We start from the raw sequence: 21,469 nt of genomic DNA on the forward strand, positions 1-21,469 counted from the left end.
TAAAGAGGAATGTTTTTTCTTAAAAAACATTGAAAAGATAGTCAATATTTTAGATTAGTCAGTTAAAAATATCAAGTAATCGGGACCGTAGAGATGTTGGTGTTTTCAAGTTTCGGTTCAATTTTCTGAGTAATGTAAATCCTCATCCTCATGTGCTTGTTCTATTTTTATAAACGATGATGGGTACGTATTTCTCACATTCTGGGCAGAAGCATTTATCAATGAAATCTTCTAAAATTAGAATAAAAGTTTCCTGTTTCATTTTAAATATGTTATATTGCACATAAGTGAAATATGATGGAACTTTTTAAAACGAATATTTATCTGTAAACAAAAATGTGTTTTCACATTGTCGGATTTCCTATCTGACTCTTAAGAATTTTTTGGACATTGTATACAAAATAAAAATTTAATGCAACTTTAATCACCATCTGATTTTTTTATAGGTAGAATATTAAATCAGTCTTCTTGTCAAATAAATAAATAATATGTTTTATCTTACAGTTTCCGTAATAAGCAACATTTATTCTGTTATATTGATATAAATAGTAAATAAAATTTTAAGGACATTGACTTCATACCTGTTTCTCCATTTATCAAAATAAATCGTCTCTGTGTAATCTAGATTATGCAGGGTTTTTTTTTTTTTTTTTCCCCTAACCACATTTCTTTTATTTGTCTGAAATTAATAGCCTCAACTGTAACAAATTTTATTTAAAATATCAATATCCTTTAAGCTATATCACTTTTACAGATTGGTATATTGTGGTATAGCAAAATTTTGTCTTGCATTTTAAATCAATATTTAGTCTATAGTATTGTATAAGTAAATGCATTATTCTAAATCTCAAATGCATTAATCTGAATAAAATTATTAACCTGCATGTTATATTGATATGCATTCATATTTTTTCGAAATTTATGAAAACTTTATTATTATTATTACTTTTGAAATCTTATTTACTGTCAAGAATTGAAATGGAGTATTAGCAAATTAATTATAAACCAGTTGATACTCTAGCTCATAGTTCCTAAAACTTTCCATTCAATATTGTTCTTAACTATATCTTAATGGCTTCATGTTTATAAATTTCAAATTTTGTTAGACATATTATTTTGGAAGTCTTATGTTATTTAGTTCATTGCACTATTTTGTATTTCACATTCAACTAATTATATTTAAAAAAAAAAGCATTTAAAAATGGATGTATTTTTAAAAAAATTTACTGAAGTATAATTCTGAATTTTTATCTTAATTGTAAATGCAACAAATTAAACAAAAATTTATTAAGAGTGTACTTTATATTGAAATTTACTAAAAATAGAAAAATAACTTTAAACTTTATTTCTTGATCAGTGATAATGAGGAAAAAACTGTAATTAAATGCCAATAGCAATAAGAAACATGACTTAAGTTTATATTGTTGGAAATTATGCAGAAAATGTTTTTAAAACATTGTAGATCTTCCAGAAAAAGTTGCACAATAATTAAATTGTATTATTAAAAAATTAATTTTTAACATTTAAATAGTGTAAAAATCAGTTTTGTGCTAAAATATTTTAAGGAGCTATTGTGGGAAAAAAAAAAGACAATTTTTAATTTCTGAAATTTTTTTAAAATATCACTCTTAAATTCTCACTTTCCAAAGTATATATTTGATAGATATAATTCATATGGTCTGGTTTGTAGAATGGCAATAGACATATATTGTCTCTTATTATTGGTTGAGATAGGGTATATGAATTTATTTAACATCTGGATAAAAATAAGGGTATATATATATTTTTTATTATTATTATTAATTTAATTCAGTTTATTAAAGTTATTCTTCAGAAAGTTCAAACATTTTCAATATAATGGAAGCAATCATTTTTTTTAATGGATAGGATTCAATAAGGAAATATTTTTTATGATGATTTTTGATGTGGCATAAGAATTGGATAATAATGGAGGAGGATACTGATGGCAGTGTGCTGCAAAAACAAAATAGTACTGTGTATATTTTACATCAGTGAGCCAGGAATGATAATATTAGCCTTTATTTTGTCACAGCATTATTTTTTAATTTATTTTTACATAAGTTAAAAAACATTTAATATATTTAGATATTATGGATACAGTTTTATTATGGAAAATGCTATTATCGCATTCTGTTTTTCTCTTTCTTTTTTTTTTTTTTTAATTATCTGTACATTTGTCAAATTTTTAACATATGTATTTTTGCTTGAGGATCTACTCATCATCTGAATCTGGAAAGTTTAAGGAGTGAATTGCAATAATAATTTTAGAGTTTATTGAATTTCTGATCTGAAATTTAAATGTACTCTATTTGGAAATCATTGATCAAATATTTGCATCTTTCAAACTGAAGGATCAATAATTTGCATGTGTTTTGATAGGATCCTTCTAAAGTTGAAAGACAGCAATCATAAATGTGCTGCATTTCTGAAATGTTGGACATTGGTTTTGTATTGTGACCAAGAAATATTTAAGCTCTAAAAGCTTATTTCCTCTGAAGAAGATAAAGTAACAGATCCAGAAAAGAATGTTTAAAGGTATGCAGCAGGTGAAGGTTCGAGGCTTATTTGCTTTCCAAAAGCTTTTTGATTTGGTTTTTTTAACACTTAAATGCTTTTAGAAACTCTTGAATATAAGCTTTAATGCTAATCATGAAGCTTTTTTAATTATGCTAAAGAGTTTTTTGTTGTCAGATGTTATTGAAGTTTGGTAACTTTGTTCTGTGATAAAAATTGGATTAATTGCTTATCTGTATATATACACTTCATATTTTTCATTGTGCATGGATGATTAAGATGTTATCTGTACATATGAAATATTATGAATTTATGAGATACAGGGAAGTCAATTTCAATAAATGAAAAAATGATATTGTAATGAGATGAATCATTTACTGGTGAATATAAAGTTGAAAACTGTTGCCAATTTTAAATTCAATGAAGTTTATGTTATAATTAACAACTTCCACTCTTTCTTTTGCTTTAAAAGCTCCATTCTGTGAAATATAAAATAGTGTTTTCTTCTTCTATGCATTTCTTTATAGTTTGCTTATTTAAAAGTTTTTCTTTTAACCTATTAATCTACTGCATTGGAGCATCTTCATTTGCACTTTTAGTTTCATTATAGCATTCAACTGTCTTTTTTTTTAATTATTTATTTATTAGATATGTTTTCTGAACTCTTAAACAAGTTTCAACTGAATATGTTGTCCATTAACCAGATCTATATATTTTTTTCCTTTTAATTTCTTAATTTTAAGGTAATGTGAAGTAACTTTTTTTTTGTTGATATTTTATTGTAATCAGGAAATGTTTTATCTGTATCTATAAAAAAGTTTTTATTTATTTTCTTTACATATTATTTTTATTTTCTTTATATTTTTAGTTATTTATTTTTGATGGTAGGAAAGGTTTTTCTGCTAGTTTTCCCACTTTTCTTAACAAAGGGGAAAAAAATTAATTTTACTTCATACTTATATTAAACCAAATAACATTAATTATTTAAGAGTTAATTATTTTCCTTAATTTTCTGTTGTATTGAATACACAATATGCAATTTTTTTTAAATCCCATCTTTGTTCTAAGGTATAACAAAATAAATGACGCAGGATGAGAGTGTTGATGAATATTTATTTGAAATTCAAGAATAGAATTTTCTATCAACCAATTTTATATATATAAAATATTTATTCTTGATATATATAAATGTTATTATTATCACTTAATATCATTTTTATGTTTCTTATAAATGTATCCAACTTGAAGCTTTTACTAGGTTTTTTTTTTTTAGTCATTACTTAATTTTTCTTACTTTCTTCCTAATTGCATACACTATTGAGATAAAAAATAAGTTCATTTATAAATGGGATTGGGAAATATGCTGTTGAAATGGTCTGGTAAATTTAATTTTTTTAAATATCTAGAATCTTTGATTTTTAATAACATTTTTTGTGCCATTTTTTTTTTTTTTTAAACGGGTAGAATAGAAACTTTTAAGTATTCACATTGAAAGAATTCACTGTGCAAATTTTAAAGTTCCAATGGCTTTTTATTTTAGTTAGATTGAGAAATTTTTAATTAATAAAAAATGAAGCCAGGCTATATTATTATAGGACAAAGCATTAGCCAAAAAAGAACTTATAAAAATAATAAGGTTATATATAAAATAAATTGTATTAAATCAATAAAATGGAAGATGAATTATATTAACCTTCGTTATTTACCATCTTGGTTTTTGGATGTCGTTGTGCTAAGTTTTGAGAATTTACCAAAGCAACTTGATTTGTCTTCTTTAAAATCTTCGTACTTCACAGTATCCCAAATAGTTGTTTATTTCAAGTATTAATCATATAAATGACCAGGAACGGGAGTCAAACCTTTTAATATTTATTTTCATCTTATATTGAAATATTGATGTTTGGCTCAATATTACCTTTATTCCACTTATATTTTAAACATTGTTTTTATTCTACGATTGTCATTATTCTAACCATATGACTGGCACAGTTTAGCCAAGGTTGGCTCTTGCGCCACTAAAACTCATAACCAACCAACCACTTATATTTTATAGTAACTTTTAATCTCATTTTTATGCAATTCTTATTACTTAATGAAAGAGAAAGGAATTTGGCAGTGGTATTCAACTCGGTAGGCTCCATAGCTTCATTGAGCTTAATATTGATGGAGTTAAGCATTAAAAATTAACTGAAAATCCAATTTTATTTTGTTAAAGCAAAGTATTTTATATTGCCAAATCTTTGTTTATATAAAAGCTTTGTGGTAGCGAGAAAAAGGAACAGTTTTATATAAATAACAGGGGAGCCAAAAGAAAGTAAACACACCTCTTCTCTTAAAAAAAATAAAGTATTTATTTTGAATGGCATTATAATCAAATGGTTTTATAAAATGCATACTAAAGGCCTATTTTATTTCATTTTTTTTTTCTAAATAAGCATAATTTTTTATATGCTTTATTTAACTTCTTCAGATAACATAAATTTTCTGAGACTAATGAATGCTAAAAATTTTTCAATAAAGTGTTTTCATTAAACAATAAAGTAATTAAAAGTTATATGCATTTTTTTAAATGGGGCACAGTTGCTTGTAATATTTAATAATGAAATGGCATTTCTCACTTTTAAATAATAAGCATCTGATTGTCCAAAACCACCTAAGGCACCATTGTAAAATTATTTTTTCCCAGATATTTTTTTCAAATATTCTTTTACCTTTTTTGTAATAGAAACATTGTGATTAAGTTATTATTATTATTATTTATTTATTTATTTCTGTTGATTTATTATTAAATCATTCTTCTTAATTCTTATCCTATCTTTATTGCATTTATTTAATACATTTAATTTTTATAATGATTAGTCATATCTTTTGAATATTATTTGATATTAAATTGTTCATTACTTTGGAATGTTTATTGTAAGAATAAAATTTCTTTAATGAATGTATTTTTAATTATATTATTTTCAGACTCATTTCATGTCCCCCTCAGCCTGTCAGCTGGGGTTCCTACACCACCTTCAGATCCTGAATTGGATAGCAAGGTGAAAAAAGGTTTGTTATGAAAAAAATTGTATTGTATTCTTAGTTTTCACCAAAAAATTGATATATATCTATATCAAAAATTGATATATATTTATATTGATATATAGTTATATATTTTTGTTTGTATTTATTTATTCTTATTTTTTAATTGTTATTTAGGTTTTAGTAGCTTTCCATTTTCAAAAAAGTAATTTGTATGTTTTTTCGTGCTTATAAAACAAAGAAAAACTGCTGCAATTATTATCAATATGCTTTGTCATGTTTACGTACATAGCCAAATACAAACAAATCTTATTGAAAATTATTTTGTTTTGACATAATTATTGTATATTTAAATTGCATACAAATTATTTTTTATGTTTTTTTTTTATTAATTCATATTTTAAACACCAGCATAACAATTTGTAACATGATTAATATTTTATTTATATTTAATTTAAATATATAACAATATTTAATATTTATTATGAATCGTAAGTTTTTCATGCCATTACCAATAGATATGTTTGGAATAATGTATTGATGCTTGATGAACAAAGCTCTACTTTTTTGACAGTCCGGTTGATTGCCTAGGGTCAATGAATGTAAAAAATCTTAGGGTCAGCTGAAATCAGCATTGAGGTTTGATAAAGCATTTTCACAGATAGTAAATATTTAATTTAATAATCTTGATTTTAGGAATTGTGCATGTCTTTTCAAAATGAAATTGAATTTAAATATTTGATTCGCCTTTTGGATATTGATGTACTAACCAATTATGATCTTATTCCTTGTGTGGAATTCAGTTATCTATCTGTTATTTATCTTGCTGATAACTTCATTGTTTTATCGTATTATTTCATCCTAGATATCACAATTAATTTTTTATTCATTTATTTATTTAAAAAGGGGATGCATAACTCTACTAACATTTAAAAAAGAATAACAATTATCACCTAATTACTGCAAAAGAATAGAGATAATTTTCTTGTTTCTCTTACAAAATCTCCAATTTAAAAGAATATTTTGAGATTTTTAATCAGCCAATGTCTAATGATTTGTAAGAAATTTATAAATGAAATTTTAATATGAAAAAAAATACATAGAATAAATTCTTGATATATTTTGTCAGATTTTTAACTCATTAAAAAATAGTTGTGGCTACAAGATTGTGAGAAGCATTCCAACCAGATATTATTTTCCTACTGTGAAACTGGAATATGAAATTTTTTATGCATTTTCTTGAAAGATTTCAAAGGAAATTCATTTATACTGATATTTGATGTATAAATTTGTTTTTATTTTTGCCAATTTGATTTTCAAATGAAGGACGTTTAGAGAAAGAATCAAAAAGTTCTCATAATTTTATTTTTATAGTATAAAAATTTCATCTTCCATTTTATTTTGTGTATTTATTTATTTTACTTTTTATTGACACCTAATCTAAGTTAAGCTTTTTGAATTTTGTTTTATACCAGCCACCTTTGGCAATTAGCTAGTTTAGGAATCATAATGCTCGTTAAAATTTGAAATCAATATTCCGTATAACTATTTTTTAATAGCTTCTTCATCAAAATATTTTTAAGCTTCAAATTTTTATAGTAATATAATTCACTTATATGACTGTGCACATGTATTCTCTAATTTTCTGTCAGTTCCCATAAAATTTCAACTTTAAATTAAAGTGGAAATGATTAAAGTGTAATTAATATAAAAACATTTTTTTACTGAACCCAAGCATTTTTCTTTTAAATATTAGTCATTCAGCATTTAAATCTTATGTGCACTATAAAATAATTTTCATAATTTATGTGATATAAAAATTATTCATCAAATATTTCTCAGATTCATCATAAAATACAATTTTTATTTTTATTTTCAAAAGGATTCAAATATCGTGAATAACAATATTTTATTTTGTTTTATGTCTGTAAATATACTTTAAAAAATATGAAGTCTAAATTTTGTGCAATCCTGTGGTGCCAAGGAATAATATTCTGCTAAATATTCTTGACACTTCAACTTTTTAATAAATAAATTAACATTTCTATCTTTTGATATCAAATGTGATCGATTTATGAAGCTTTGAATAGAATAGTTTAGAATGATCAACATTTTCATAAAGTTAGGCCAATCAGTCTTGAGGAACTCTTGGATTTGGAGTATCATCTTTGAGACTGCCAATGAAGTGATCTAAAATCCCCCATTTTTATTCAATAGTGATGTTCAAATTTTCATAAATCAGTCAGTTTTAGTGACTGATTTGATTGATTGGAGAGCAATTCTTTTTATTTAAAATATTAATGTCTCAAAAATATTTTGTTAATATGATTGTTAGAGCAAAGGATCTAGATAAAAATTAAACAATCATAATTTATTAGAGCATTTATTGACACAAATTATCTGAAATAATAATTATTTACTTCATTTAGATCTATTTTAATACATATAGTTCTATTATTAAAGGTTTGCAAATTTTCCATTGGGCCTGGAATTGATAGGATATATATTAAGCCATGTTTGACTTAAATAAAGCTGATTTATTGAATTAATAATATAGATATTGTGAAAGTCGTAGAAATTTTTCTTTGCATGTACATTTTAGAAAAATCATATTTCATATTTATTTCATTTCATTCAGACACATGCTGGAATTCCATTTTTATATGTGTAATTTGCAATAATATTTTATTTATTTTTCAATTTGAGCTTCTGTCATTACGATGGCAACATATTGATAAATGCTAATGTTTTGCCATCCTCATGCAAGTTAAATTTTATTTTTATTTTGTGCGAAATAAATTGTTAAAAAATGTAATTAAATTATTTTAAAAAAATAATTAAAAATAGAAATTTAATTTGTTGATTAAAATACTGGTATCATTAAAAAATAATATTTTATAATGATTCATTAAAAAATATTATTTTATAATGATTCATTAAAAAATAATATTTTATAATGATATAAAAATCTATTTTGTGCTGTAATGTTTTTGGAAGTTATAGTGGAAAACTGCTGAAATATCACTTCATTTTTAATTAATGAAAATTCCTATGAAAAATTTTAAGAAATATCTCTTGAGGTGTGTATTCCCGGCCTTCAAGGTATACAGGTGCCAGATGTGGTAGCTGTAGGTTGAACAGTCTGGCCTGTAGAGTGTCAACACACATTGAGCTTTATTATAAGTATATATTTTAATGCTTTAGAATCTGTGAAAGAGTTTTAAAATATGAAAAACTATAGTAAATAGTAATGCTAAATTACTTTTTCTTGATTGTAAAATTTTTATTGTAAACCTTAGACTTAGTGATATCAGGATAAAAATGTTAATTAAAATTTTGAAAAGATTACTTGAAAACGAAACTGCCACACTGAAAATATGACCAGATATTCTGAAGTGTGTATTTTTCCCACTTGTGTATATTTTTGTGTATTTTTGAAGTGCTTATTTGTTGCTAAAAATGAAAATATTTTATCTTTCTCCTAGCATCTGAAAAGATATCTGAGAATCTCCATATATTTGCAAATGAGCCTTCTTTAGCTTGCTACAGACTCCAAGAGCACATTCATAAATCCTTACCTCAACTGGTATTGAAGCGGGTAATTATTTTAAATAATAGTAACAATGTTTTTGTTTTTTTTGTTTTTTTTGTAATATTTCCTAAGTGAATTAATATTCATGCATGAAATGTTACACTTTTGTTTCAGTATTATTGTCATTTTTTTGTTTTTTTAAAAACTTTTGATGATTTTTTTTATTTTTAAGGATTTGAAATGTAATAGTAGTAATCATACAATTGCAGCAGATACAACATTAGCACTAACTTAAAATGTTTACAGTTTTTTGATATAATTCCTAGTATTATGTGCTGTTTGTTTCTTCTGATACGGAATTCATTGCGTAACTAAAGCAATTGCTATTTTATTAATCTCTTAAATACATAATCTGAATTCATTAATTCTATATTTGTATATATACTTATGACAATAAAAAATAATTTGGTCCTGGAGCAGTTTAATGATATAATTCTCTGAAGCCCATAAATTTTTTTTTTTTTTTTTTTTTTTTTTTTTTGTAATTGCACATCTGGGTTTAAATTTCAGTGATTTTGTTTCAAAGGAGATAAGACCACTGTGTCACATAAATGTTTCTGTAGATCCGTAAAACAATAGACTGCTGCATTGAAATCATCAGTAGAAACATTACAAATATGTTGTTTCTTTCACATAACAGAAGACATGTTCACAGTGCTGGTATAACTGCACCAAAAGTTTGTTGTATTTCTTCTAATTGTATTATTGCTACTCTTATATTTCATAAATTTATATGCTCTTAATTAATTAATTAAATTCTTGTTTGTTTTAATTCCGAATTTTTGAACATTTTTAAAATTTAAGTTAATTTAATAGTAAAAGTATTATTTAAATTCTAAAAATATTTGACTTCTAAGTCTTATATTTAAAGCGTTTGATAATTATAATTTTGTTTGCTGATGTGTTAATGATTGTAAAATTAAATATCATTTCAGATTGAAGTAAATCAGATGAATCGTGAACTGCAAGGAAAATGTTACGATTTAGAATATGCTATCAAGTAAATATTTGGATTTATTTTACTAACAATTTGTGAAAAAACAATACATGCAAAATGTTTGAAATATATGTGATATTTAAATGATTTCAAGATATTTTCACTCATTGCTTACATAACTATTTTTTTTCTTTCTTATTGTTATTCAGTTACTGAAGTGGCTGTTGTATATGTATAACTGCAGTATTCCCAGTCTTATTTAATGTATTAATTCATTTTTTATCAATATATTTAACATTCATATATTATCATACTTTTTAAAAATTTATCATCAATGTGTTATGACAGTATCCTTATTTTATATTAAAAATTTTTTTTCCAAAATTCCTTGCAATGTATATAATTGTATTATTCTCTCTTATTTACTCAACAACATAAAACCTTTCTTGCACAAATTATACCAATAGTACTGTTTGCTTCTAAATTATACTTATATTTAGAATGTTTTTTGTTTATGTGCATGTATGTGTGTGTGCACATTACTTTTCTAGTTGTATTTGTTGTGATTTTTTTCTTTTTGTCATTCGTAAAATTTCTCTCTTCATTATGCATGCATATTCTGAATTGATTAGTTTATTGTAGATTAGTAAAATTATTTTGATAAAAACTCATGATATTTTTTGTCTCTACTTTAAAGTCTAAACATTATTTATTAACATTAAAAAAATCATAATACTTTTTCTGTGAAGTATTTGAGACAAGGGACAATTCTTTTAGAAATTGTATAAAATATTTCATCTTAATAACTGCAAAAATAATATTATTTCATATATATTTAAAAAGTTGCTATGTTTCTACAATTACACTACACAAGCTATTCTTGCTTGTTTGAAATTTTCCCCCTTTAAAGGCAGTCTTTTAGAAATATAAATTACTGGGGATTTTATTTTATATGAAAGAACTAAAAATAATCATGAATTTCCATTTCAGTGCAGTTAAATCAATGCAGAAAAGCCGCGAACATTTTCAAAATATAAATCGTCTGATATGGCAAGCTATTACAGCAAAGCAGCGTTTGAACAATGAAGAAGCTAAGAAATCTGATAAAAAGAAAACTAGTATGTATCAGAGAATCTCTGGATCATTTGATCTCCCTGCATCATTTCTACCAGCAGTTGCAACTGGTCTTAGTTCATCAGCATCTGTGAGTGCAGATTTGAAATTGTCACCTGCGCAGGCAATCAAGTCCTCCTCCACATCTTCTACTCCAAGGCGATCTCGAGCTTCTTCTGTGTCATCTGTTCCATCGCGAGCTACTCTTTCTAGGCAGCATTCTGCATCTTGTTCGCCTTCCAAGAAAAATCACAGCTAGATGCTTGGTAGGATTTCTTTTAAATGCTCTTTGTGTGTTTTCTAGAAAAATGTATATATTTAATAATTCAGCTATGAACCTGTCAAAGCTGCCTTTATGTGTTTTCTTGAATTCACTGGAAAATTCAATACTGCAAAAATAATTTTGAAGATATGATTTTTTTTCCTGAAGTTAATTGATTTTTCTTATTAAATTAGATGTTTTATGTGAATATAATTGTATTTTCTTAATATCTGATGATTTTTTTTAATAATATTTGGTGATTGCTTTCTAAGTTCAGTTGTATAATAATCAACCAAGTGTTCAAATAGGGTTTTTCCCCCATAATGTTCATTTCTGTAGCAACTAATTCATATGTATCTACTCGTTTTTGTTAAACTATAAGCAACTAAAAATTTCATTTTTCAATGTCTCTACCTATAGAAAATTATGGTTTATTAATTAATTTATTAATTTTTAATCTGTTTGTACTCTGTTTGAAATGTTGAACAGTTACATTTTACATCTGTGGCTGAATCGAATACATTCCACTTCTTTTTCAAACAAATCAATTTGTATTCATAAACTCCTAAACAGTTTCATTTTCTATGCTACTATATATGCTATGTGATATGCTACTTATTAGCCAGATTTTGAGGTCAAAGTGTTGTCTCTTTAAAATTATTGTGTATTTTTATTTGATTTCAAATTTTTTCCTTGTCTCAAAATATAAAAGTTTTTTTTTTCTTTTTCCATTTTATATTTATATTTTCAAAATATTTCCATATATATGAATAGGAAAGTTTTTAAAATAATTCTAATGTAATTTGTCTAAAATAAGTCTGGAGTTCAGTTTGCAGTTCTCTTAATCTTGGTATTTTTAAAATAAATAAAAAGAAATTTACTAAAATCTATGGTATTTTTAGTATTGGTTTGCAGTAGCTACTTATAATATTAAAAGGGTATTTTTTAAAGTTAATATTCAATATGACACTTATTAACATGCATATTTTTTATGCTATAAATTTAATATTGATTTTTTTATGTCTAATTACTTTTCTAAAACAATTAGATTTGATCTTAAAAGAATTTTCTTAATCTTAGCATAGTTGATTGAGAACTATTACTTTTATAACTCAATACAAATTAATCAATTTATCTCTTTATAAGTTTCCAATATTTTTAAGTCTCATAATTGCCTGATTTTCATTAAAAAGTACATTCAGTCAATCACTTTTTTAGGAAAGAAATTTATTATTATTTCCAAAGTACTTTATAAATTTGCTGAATTTTTTTCTTCTTTGTCACAAATTCTAAGTACTATGTAAAATGAAGCAAACAATTTAATACAAATTTTACATGTAAATAATACTTTTTATTAATGAATGTTTATTTCTTTGCACTTTGCTACATAATGATAAAGTAGGGGTTATGAACCAAATTGTAGGTCTAAGATAAAATTGTATTTATTTTTATAGCTAAAATGAAGTAGACAAATTTATGAATCCATGGTTTATAAGATAAAAATTCCTTTGAAGGCATTCATTGAATATAATATTCATTTTAATAGCATGTGCAATATGATGTATATGCTATTCCATCTGCCTAATTATGGCATCTTATCTCATCTATGGCATGAGAATGTTGATGGTCACATGTAAATGCCAGTTCTAAAAATTAAAAAACAGGAATAGAAGAATATTCTCTATAAAAGCAAAAATTGCAAGATTTTTATTCTTAGCATTTTAATATAGGAAAAATTGCTCAATAATTAACTTTTATAATGTAAATCATTAAAAAAAATGTTTTGTGTTCCAGGAACTGCAAAATATAGTTACACTGCAAATCTTTCTCAAGCGAATTCTGTATTCTTATAATTAATGTTTGTATTCTAATTTGAAAAATTGTTGTGTCATTCCTATATTTTCTTTATTTATGGTAATGATCATTATTTTTATTTCATCCCAAGCACGATTCTGCTAGTTGTACAAAATGTACTTGCACAAAATCAACTGAGTCACTATAATATCCAGGCTGGGCACAAGGTTCATCTTTTCATTTTTAGGGTCAGTAAGAAAAATGTGCAAGTCACAATATGTGAGCTGTGATAGCTCAGGTACACAGCACATAAATAATACATTTTGCAGTGTTCACTTCAGCAGAATTTATTATTGTAATCATTGCTATTTTTTTTTTCTTTCAAGAAAACTGATTGGTATTCACTTTATACTCTAAATTTTATTGCTGTGTTAATGAAACTTGGCACTAGTTCATCACATATATAAATTACTTCTATCAACAAAAAAGTTTGTTACATTTTTTTTTTTTTTTTTTGATATTAACAAAATTGTAAATTTTTTTATGTTATAAAATTGGTTTAATTAAAAGTTAATGCTTAGGATGTGGAAGATGGCTGAAATTGCATGCCACAATAGTACTTACACCTCTAGAAACTGGCCTTTGTCCTATATTTTATCTACATTTTTTTAATAATGCGATTAGAAAGCTGTAAAATGTTTTTCTTAGAAATGCCATAAAGAAAGGCATTTTCAATACCTTTATTATTTTAATTTTGTTGTAAATATTTTATAATATTTTTATATGTTGTAAGATAGTACAAACATTGCAAAATGACATTTTGAAAACTATAAATGATGTTATTCTTTGTGTAATTTGAAATAATTCTTGTTTTTTTTTTTTTTATTATTATTATTCCTTTATACAAATTTTAAATATACCCTATTTCAAAATTTTGAAGCATCTATTTATTACTTCAATTATTGTTAACTATTTTTCAAAAAATATTTACACATTGTAATTAATATTTATACATTGTTTTAAAAAATTATATGAAATACTATGATGAATTGATTTTGCATATTGCTCATGTTATATATTGAGTATTCTGTAAATATAAGCATGAATATATGTATTGTTAACAACTTGTATTTTTCAAGGAAAAAAAAGTAGCATAATGATACATCAGATTTTTATATAATACAGTATTCTTAAAGTATATAGTACTTTTGCCATTTTTATTATTTGTATTGAATTTCTTGCGAATAAATAAAAGTATTTAAAGCTTTCAATTTCTTTTAATCAGATTTAGAACTTCAGCTTTGGATGATGTATCTAAGAAATTTAGAAACTTGTTTCATTGCTAATGCAAAGTCTACTGTAACAGGTTAAATTACTATTTTCTAATGACAGTGCCAATATATCTCTGAAATATTCATTTATTGTTAACTTACAAATGAAAATTTGAGTGCATAATTTTTAGTTGTTTTTTGTGTTAGTGTTAGTTATGCTTCTTGAAATTCCTTCTTTGCAATTATTTTCTCTAACGATTTATTCAGGGTAATTGAATGTAAGGAATTCTAAATCTCATTGGTATTTTTTGTGCTACTCACATTCATAAGAGGAATTTTCAGAGGAAGAATTACCAGATGTATATACTAAATTTTCAGTTTTTGGAAATCTTGCCAGTTATATATGTATATATGTGTATGGAAAATTCATGCCTTCTTCTTTTAAGTACCAAACCATCTTACTTATAGTATCAATAATTAAGTGGTCTTTATAACTGTCTTAACTTTCATAACTTGTGACAGAATTTCTATTTTAATTTATACAGAAGATTAAATTAATTGAATAAAATTTTATTAGTGTTGTTATATTTGTTTGATTGCAATTATAAAGTTTTTGCATTCAGATTTGATATACTTGCAATAAATTTGTTGCAATGAAATGTAAAGGAATCATCTATCTTTGTAAACTTCCACTTGCAGATTTCACTTAAAACAAGAAATAAATATTGATGCTGCTGCTGCCTTATTCACCAAAAGGTTTTACTTGATGCCTATGAAAATAATCCAAATTTACATTTCTATTGGTATTTGTCACTTTTTTTCCTTTGCCTTGTTAATTTGACACTTTCTGGAGACAGATTATACAGTGGTGGCCAAAATTGTGGACACTTTTGAAAAATTTAATGTTTTCTAACTTTGAATGCTTATAGAAAATGTAACATTTCACAAAATGGAAACACTTACATATTATTTTAAAGAGAATTTAATGCTGATTTCAATACCAAAAGCAAAATTCAAATATTTTCAATACAAAAAAAGTTGAGAGGCAATAATTATCGAGATACATTAGATGCTGATAATTGCAGTGAGTTATCAGTGCTTAGTAAGGTAGCCTTTATTTTTTATTACAGCTTCATACTGATGTTTCATTAAGCTGATGACAGTTTTAAGCTCTTCCTTCGTTATTGCCTGATGCCAGGAAACTCAATTTATCCTCTTTTATTTGGTGAACACTTCATATATATAAGAGTTTTCGAATGGTTCCGTAAGTTCTCAATAATTTTAAGTTTAATACTGTTTCCTGGCCATGATAACAATTCAATGCTCTTTCTACTAAATCACACTCTCGCTATTTTTGTTGTATGGTAAGGAGCTGAATCCTGCTGAAAAATAAATGATGCATTGTTGGGAAAGAGATCACTGAAGGAAGGTGTAAGTTTTGACTCTAGAATAGTGTCAATGTATTTTCTTGCATTTAATGTCCCGTCGATAACAGGAAAAAGACCAGTACCGTCTGCTGACATGCGTGACGAAACCATTATATTAACTGAGTTCTTCATAGTTGCCTGAATGCAGTCAGGATGTAGCTCTTCGCCTATTCTATGTCTTACTTATTTTCGCCATCGCTACCAAATAACAATATCTTTGTTCCATCACTCCGTATAACTAGTAACCACTGATCATCTGGCCAATAAATATGTTCTTTTACCCACTTTAATCTTTTTATACATTGCTGCAAATTTTTTCATTGAATTCTACCTCTTAGTCTAACATCTAATAATCTTCTCCAGATTGTTCTTGAATTGACATAAATGCCAGCATCATTCAATTGACTTCTGGTGACGGCTGATGACATTCATCGATCATGGAGACATAGTCTTTTTATTCTTCTATCATGAACGGATGTGGTGTACCTTTTTCACCCATTTCTTGCTCTGTTTGTTATTGAATTTGTCTGTTGATATCGTAAACAAAACTTTCGGACGCCATATGTAGTTGCTGAACCACCCACCTGTTTTGCAATTTCAGCATTGGAAAGACCACATTCATGTAAAACAATCTTAGTTCTCTGTCTAGGTGTCCAATCTATTCTTTTATTTGATGGCATAGCTTCATGACTAAATATTAGAAATATTTACAACAATTCCTACTAAATATTGAAAAGCTTAACAAAATTTCTTACTTGTGATTTGATTGATTCTGTGATTCATAAAAAACAGTCTTCCTTCTATAGAAAAAAGCACAATGATGACCTGTTCCAATTTTAAACATGGTGTCATCTTCTTCTGGCACTTATTAACATTTTATTGGTTCCCAGAATAAGAACAGTGATTGGTCTGAAAAGCTAGAAATTACAATTCACTTCATCACTGTTTTTTATTCAGATTAAAGTAAGAATAACTTTTTTTGTATTGAAAATATTTGAGTTTTGCTTTTTGTATTTAAATCTGCATTAAATTCTCTTTAAAATGATATGTAAGAATTTTCATTTTGTGAAATGTAACATTTTCTTTAAGCATACAAAATTAGAAAACATAACGATATTCAAAAGTGTCCACAATTTTGGCCACCACTGTATATGTTATCAGGGCCATCTTAACAAAATTTAGCTCTGTTCTAGAATCATTCCACACCTTATGAGAACAGAAAGTGAAAATTTGAGATTATGTGACACAGCAAAAAAGTCTACCTAAGAAAATAAGTGACAACTAAAAAAAATAATAATAAAATAATAATAATTACCTTATGAGCACATTACAAGTTTGCATAATAGCACTGTTTTTTAATAGGAGTTTGCAAGCTAACTTCATATTGTTGGTAACTGCTATTATGCATACTGCTCTTGATTTTCCCGTTGATAATTTGCGTAAGAATATATTTTGAATAAATATTTATAAAATTGATAGCTATCAATGTAAATGTCTTTTAACATATTTAAAATTTAAACTAAAGGAATTTTGTGTTATCATCATTAAAATAAAATCAATATAACTTTAATGAGTGCTCATGCATCAATGTAACCTTGGGTTACAGTCCAATCGACCCATTGGATTAGGTGTACTGGAGACAACTTTGGAAATTATTTGCAAAGAAACACAATTTTTATGTAATAAGTATGTGTTAGTTAAAACTTGATAAAGTATTTAATCACTGATGCCAGTGTGGTTGCTGGGTTACTTTTAATTTACTTGTTTTTATAGGCAAGGAAATGCCTTGAATGTGGTTGTCAATTGAAACCTTGCACATTAAGTTTTACCTGGTATATATGAGTTTCATTGCTTTGGTAAATAAATATCCCTTTTTCCATAATAATAATAGCAGGTGATAAATTTAATTTGTTTTATAATAATAATAGCAATATATATATATAACAAATTTATGTATAACAAAGAAAATAAAAAAATTCTGTTTAATGATTGCTTTATTTTTCCCTTCCAAAGATATACACTTGCTCCAGTGGTGCGGTAATGCTTGGACCTCCTCTTTGTAAGAGCTTTCTTCTAAGGCCTCAAAGTACAAATTTCAAAATACAAATTATCGAAGTAGACCTTCATCACTTAGATGACTTGGATATCAGAACAGAATTTCCTTCCAGCCAGAATTTTCTTCACGTTGGGGAAGATGTTGTAGTCCGAGGGGACCATATCAGGAGAATAGGTTGCATGGGGAAGAATTTCAAACTTCAGTTCATGAAGTTTTGCCATTTCAATGATAGCCTCGTGGACGGCAGCATTGTCTTAGTGAAACAGGACTTTCTTGACCAAATCTGGTCTTTTTTTCTTTGATTTTAGAATGCAATTTTTCCAAAAGATTTGCATAATATTCAGCATTATTGGTTCTGCTTTTTTCTAAATTATCCAATTGCAAAAATTGCCTTAATGTCTCAAAAAACTGTGGCCATAACCTTTCCAGCAGATGGTACACTTTTTGCTTGTTTTGGTGCTGATCCGTCCTTCTCTGTCCCCTGATTTAATTGCTGTTTGGTCTCAGGAGTATAGTGATGGATTCATGTTTCATCCACAGTAAGGAAACGCCACAAAAAAAAAATCAGCTGGGTTTGAATTGTACAGCTCCGATATCGTCTTGCGCTGCTGTTTTTGATCCAATGTCAGCAAATGCGGCATCCATCTTGCTGATAACTTTCTCGTGCCCAAAATATTGATTAAAATATGATATGTTCGTTTTTTAGATATACCAACAGACTCGGCAACCTCTGTGAATTTCAAGCGGCGACCATTCATAATATTTTGTGAACTTTTCTAACGACTTCATCTGTAGGGGGCTGATTTTGAACTCCGCCTTCAGAGTGCTTGTATGACCACGTTTTAAGTTTGCAACCCATTTTTTTTTATTATTATAAATGAAGGAACAGATTCTACATGTGTTGTATCTAGCTCAGTTTAATATCTGTTGGAGATAAACCTTTTATCAAAAATATTTTATCACAGTTTATCACTTCAGTTTTCTCAATACTCGGCTAAAAAGAAAAGATGACAATTCTAAAACAGCACAGTACAAAAGCAACCAAACACAATTTTTTTTTAAATATGCAAGAAGTATTAAACAATGGTGGTACTTTGAAGTGCTTTTGTCAAAGTAATTGGGGACGCGCCACCTCTAGGTCAAGTTGAAAACTTTTCATATATATATATATATATATATGGTTGAGAATACAGTATTTATTATTAAAAAAAAGTGTATTAAAAATATAATCTAATTCTATACTTCCTAATTTTTATTTTGAGTGTTCGAATAGTAAATTTTTTTTTTAATAATTTCTTATTGCATTTTAAACTTATATGTAAAATTCCTTTATTCTGCCACTAATATTTTTTATTCTTTTCTCTAAGAAAGGGTTTGGTGTTACTTGAAACTTTTTTTAATTGATTTTCCTTTTTTCAAAATCCGAAATAATGAAAATTTGGAAACTTCATTAGTGTGAGCAGTTGATCAGCTTCTTCTGCTACGAGGAATTCCCCCCCCCCCTTAATCTTTGCTTTTACGTCCCCCCCCCAAGGAATCATCATTAGTTTAAGATTTATCTTGACAGTTATTTTTAAATGCAAGTTTTCAAATTCTTGATACATTCATTCTGTTGCACTTAAATTGTTTGGTAGCTAATGCAATTTTAATATTTTGCTTTTTTTTTTTTTTTTTTTTTTTTCCCCATCAAGGATTGAACAATTACAATTCGATCTTTGCTTCAAAACTCTTTCTTTTTACTTTCTCATGTACATGGTATAGAGAATGTATAGTAATCATCATAAGATTCAAAATCGAGATTTTGTTGAATACTCATGTTGTAGACCTTCATCAGCTCGAAAAATATTTTTGGAAAATGTCCATATGTGTGTCTGTGACAGATAATTCAAAAACGCTTGAAGCTAGACGGTTGAAATTTGGTATGCTATCATTATACCAAATTTCCGTCAAATTTTGAATAAAATCTGTTCTGAGGAAATTCGTTTGCCTGCCTAATATAATTTAACACGGTAACTACAAAACGAAAGAGCTAAATAGATAAGATTCGATACACTGATTTAACATCCATAATGTAGACACCTATTAAATTTTGAGCAAAGTTCAATAACGTATTTATTGTTTATAAGTCTGTCCTCACAGGAACATGTAAATGCGATAAATCAAAAACTCAGTGACTTAAATATATCAAATTTGGTGCAAGCTTTTGTGACTACAAATGCAGTTTTGTGTTTTGACTTTTGAGAATAAAAAAATATATATTTGCATATATCATTTTGATATCTAACCAATACAATAATTATCTTTTTAAAAAATGTATTAGATAATAACTGGATTTTATCCTTTATTTAAAATAATACTTTTTATTATTGAAGCTTAGGGAATTATTTTTCTGATTAGTTCGAAGATTTTTTTCTCAGATCTGTGGTAGAAAAAAGGATATAAAAGGATGTGGTATAAAAGGTTTCTGAAAGTAGTCATGATGTATTGGAGAAATATAAGGTAATAGATCCATCACATCGTTAAATATTTCGGAAGTAATGGGCCTGTCATGATGATATAAAGGTGAAAGTATTATATTATCAAATTTACATTATCTTCCTCGTCCAGGGGATATATCTAATGTTTTAAACTCATTTCGTCACTCGCCATTTTTATCAAATGAAGTTTTATACAGATTTGTGTATGGTTTGTTTTATTTATTCTACATATCTTTAGCCAATTTATCTTCACCATTAGTATCCCTACCTCTTCTTCTTAGAATTGCATTTTCTAGTGATTTTGCTGAAACAATATTATCTTGTTTCATTTCATGTAATTTAAAAAAAAAAAATATTTTCAGTATTGTTATATGACGGTGTAATAATCTTTAGGAATATACAGTAATTTTTTATTTTTTTTTTCCTTATCGATGTTTCGATAGTTCCAAAATCGGCATCATTTGGTAGGTAAGAATTTTCTGAATATAGAAATTTATGATCAATAATTTCTATGGCAGTTATGTACAATTTTAAGTCTTATTAAAGGTAATTTGAAATTCCTATTTTGTCCAGTGCATATATCGCTGTAGGTTATTGCGTCATTTATTTTGATTACTAAGCAGAGAAATTACGTAGTATAAGTTTGATGTCTTTTAAATCCTAGCGGAAAGTGGTCTTACACCATTTTGAAAGTAATTATATTTGTAATTTCATTAACTACTTAAATTAATTTTGACAAAATGTTGAAAATTTTGAAGAATTTTTTTCTTTGAACTGTTTTTAATAAAACGCTCATGACAGATTGCAATCATTGTTATCATTTTTTTGCCAAATATGGACTTACACCACTATTGCAGAAAACAGCACGTATGGTATTTACAACAGATTTGTAAATTTTGAGCAAAATTCATTCAGAGGAATATAAGCTAACAAGACGACTACAAAACGAAAAAAACTAGATTGCTAAAATTTTATACCCAG

At 26.3% G+C, this 21,469-nt stretch overlaps 1 protein-coding gene across 4 annotated transcripts; it reads left to right on the forward strand.

Moving 5' to 3' along the window:
* The first annotated feature begins 73 nt into the window (after positions 1-73).
* On the forward strand, positions 74-17,878 carry LOC129976059 (BLOC-1-related complex subunit 8-like). Of its 4 annotated transcripts, none has more exons than XM_056089415.1 (7): positions 107-183; positions 2,401-2,556; positions 5,503-5,586; positions 9,045-9,157; positions 10,087-10,151; positions 11,079-11,467; positions 14,543-17,878. In XM_056089415.1, exons 2-6 carry the CDS (start codon positions 2,547-2,549, stop codon positions 11,458-11,460), a joined length of 654 nt encoding a protein of 217 aa, XP_055945390.1. In that variant the 5' UTR covers positions 107-183; positions 2,401-2,546; the 3' UTR covers positions 11,461-11,467; positions 14,543-17,878. The 4 variants fall into 4 exon arrangements, with proteins under 4 accessions (XP_055945392.1, XP_055945390.1, XP_055945391.1 ...); XM_056089416.1 differs by lacking the exon at positions 14,543-17,878 and adding an exon at positions 13,258-14,526; XM_056089414.1 differs by lacking the exon at positions 14,543-17,878 and having other exon boundaries at positions 11,079-14,533.
* The last annotated feature ends 3,591 nt before the right edge of the window (positions 17,879-21,469 follow it).

Source organism: Argiope bruennichi, chromosome 7 (assembly GCF_947563725.1).
Source record: "Argiope bruennichi chromosome 7, qqArgBrue1.1, whole genome shotgun sequence".
In the NCBI taxonomy this organism is placed as follows: domain Eukaryota; kingdom Metazoa; phylum Arthropoda; class Arachnida; order Araneae; family Araneidae; genus Argiope; species Argiope bruennichi.

What these genes read in the sequence shown, in the direction of transcription:
- LOC129976059 (XM_056089415.1), top strand. An exon ending in GGATAGCAAGGTGAAAAAAG is followed by an intron (nt 5,587 to 9,044) that starts GTTTGTTATGAA and finishes TCTTTCTCCTAG; the next exon opens with CATCTGAAAAGATATCTGAG. An exon ending in CTCAACTGGTATTGAAGCGG is followed by an intron (nt 9,158 to 10,086) that starts GTAATTATTTTA and finishes ATATCATTTCAG; the next exon opens with ATTGAAGTAAATCAGATGAA.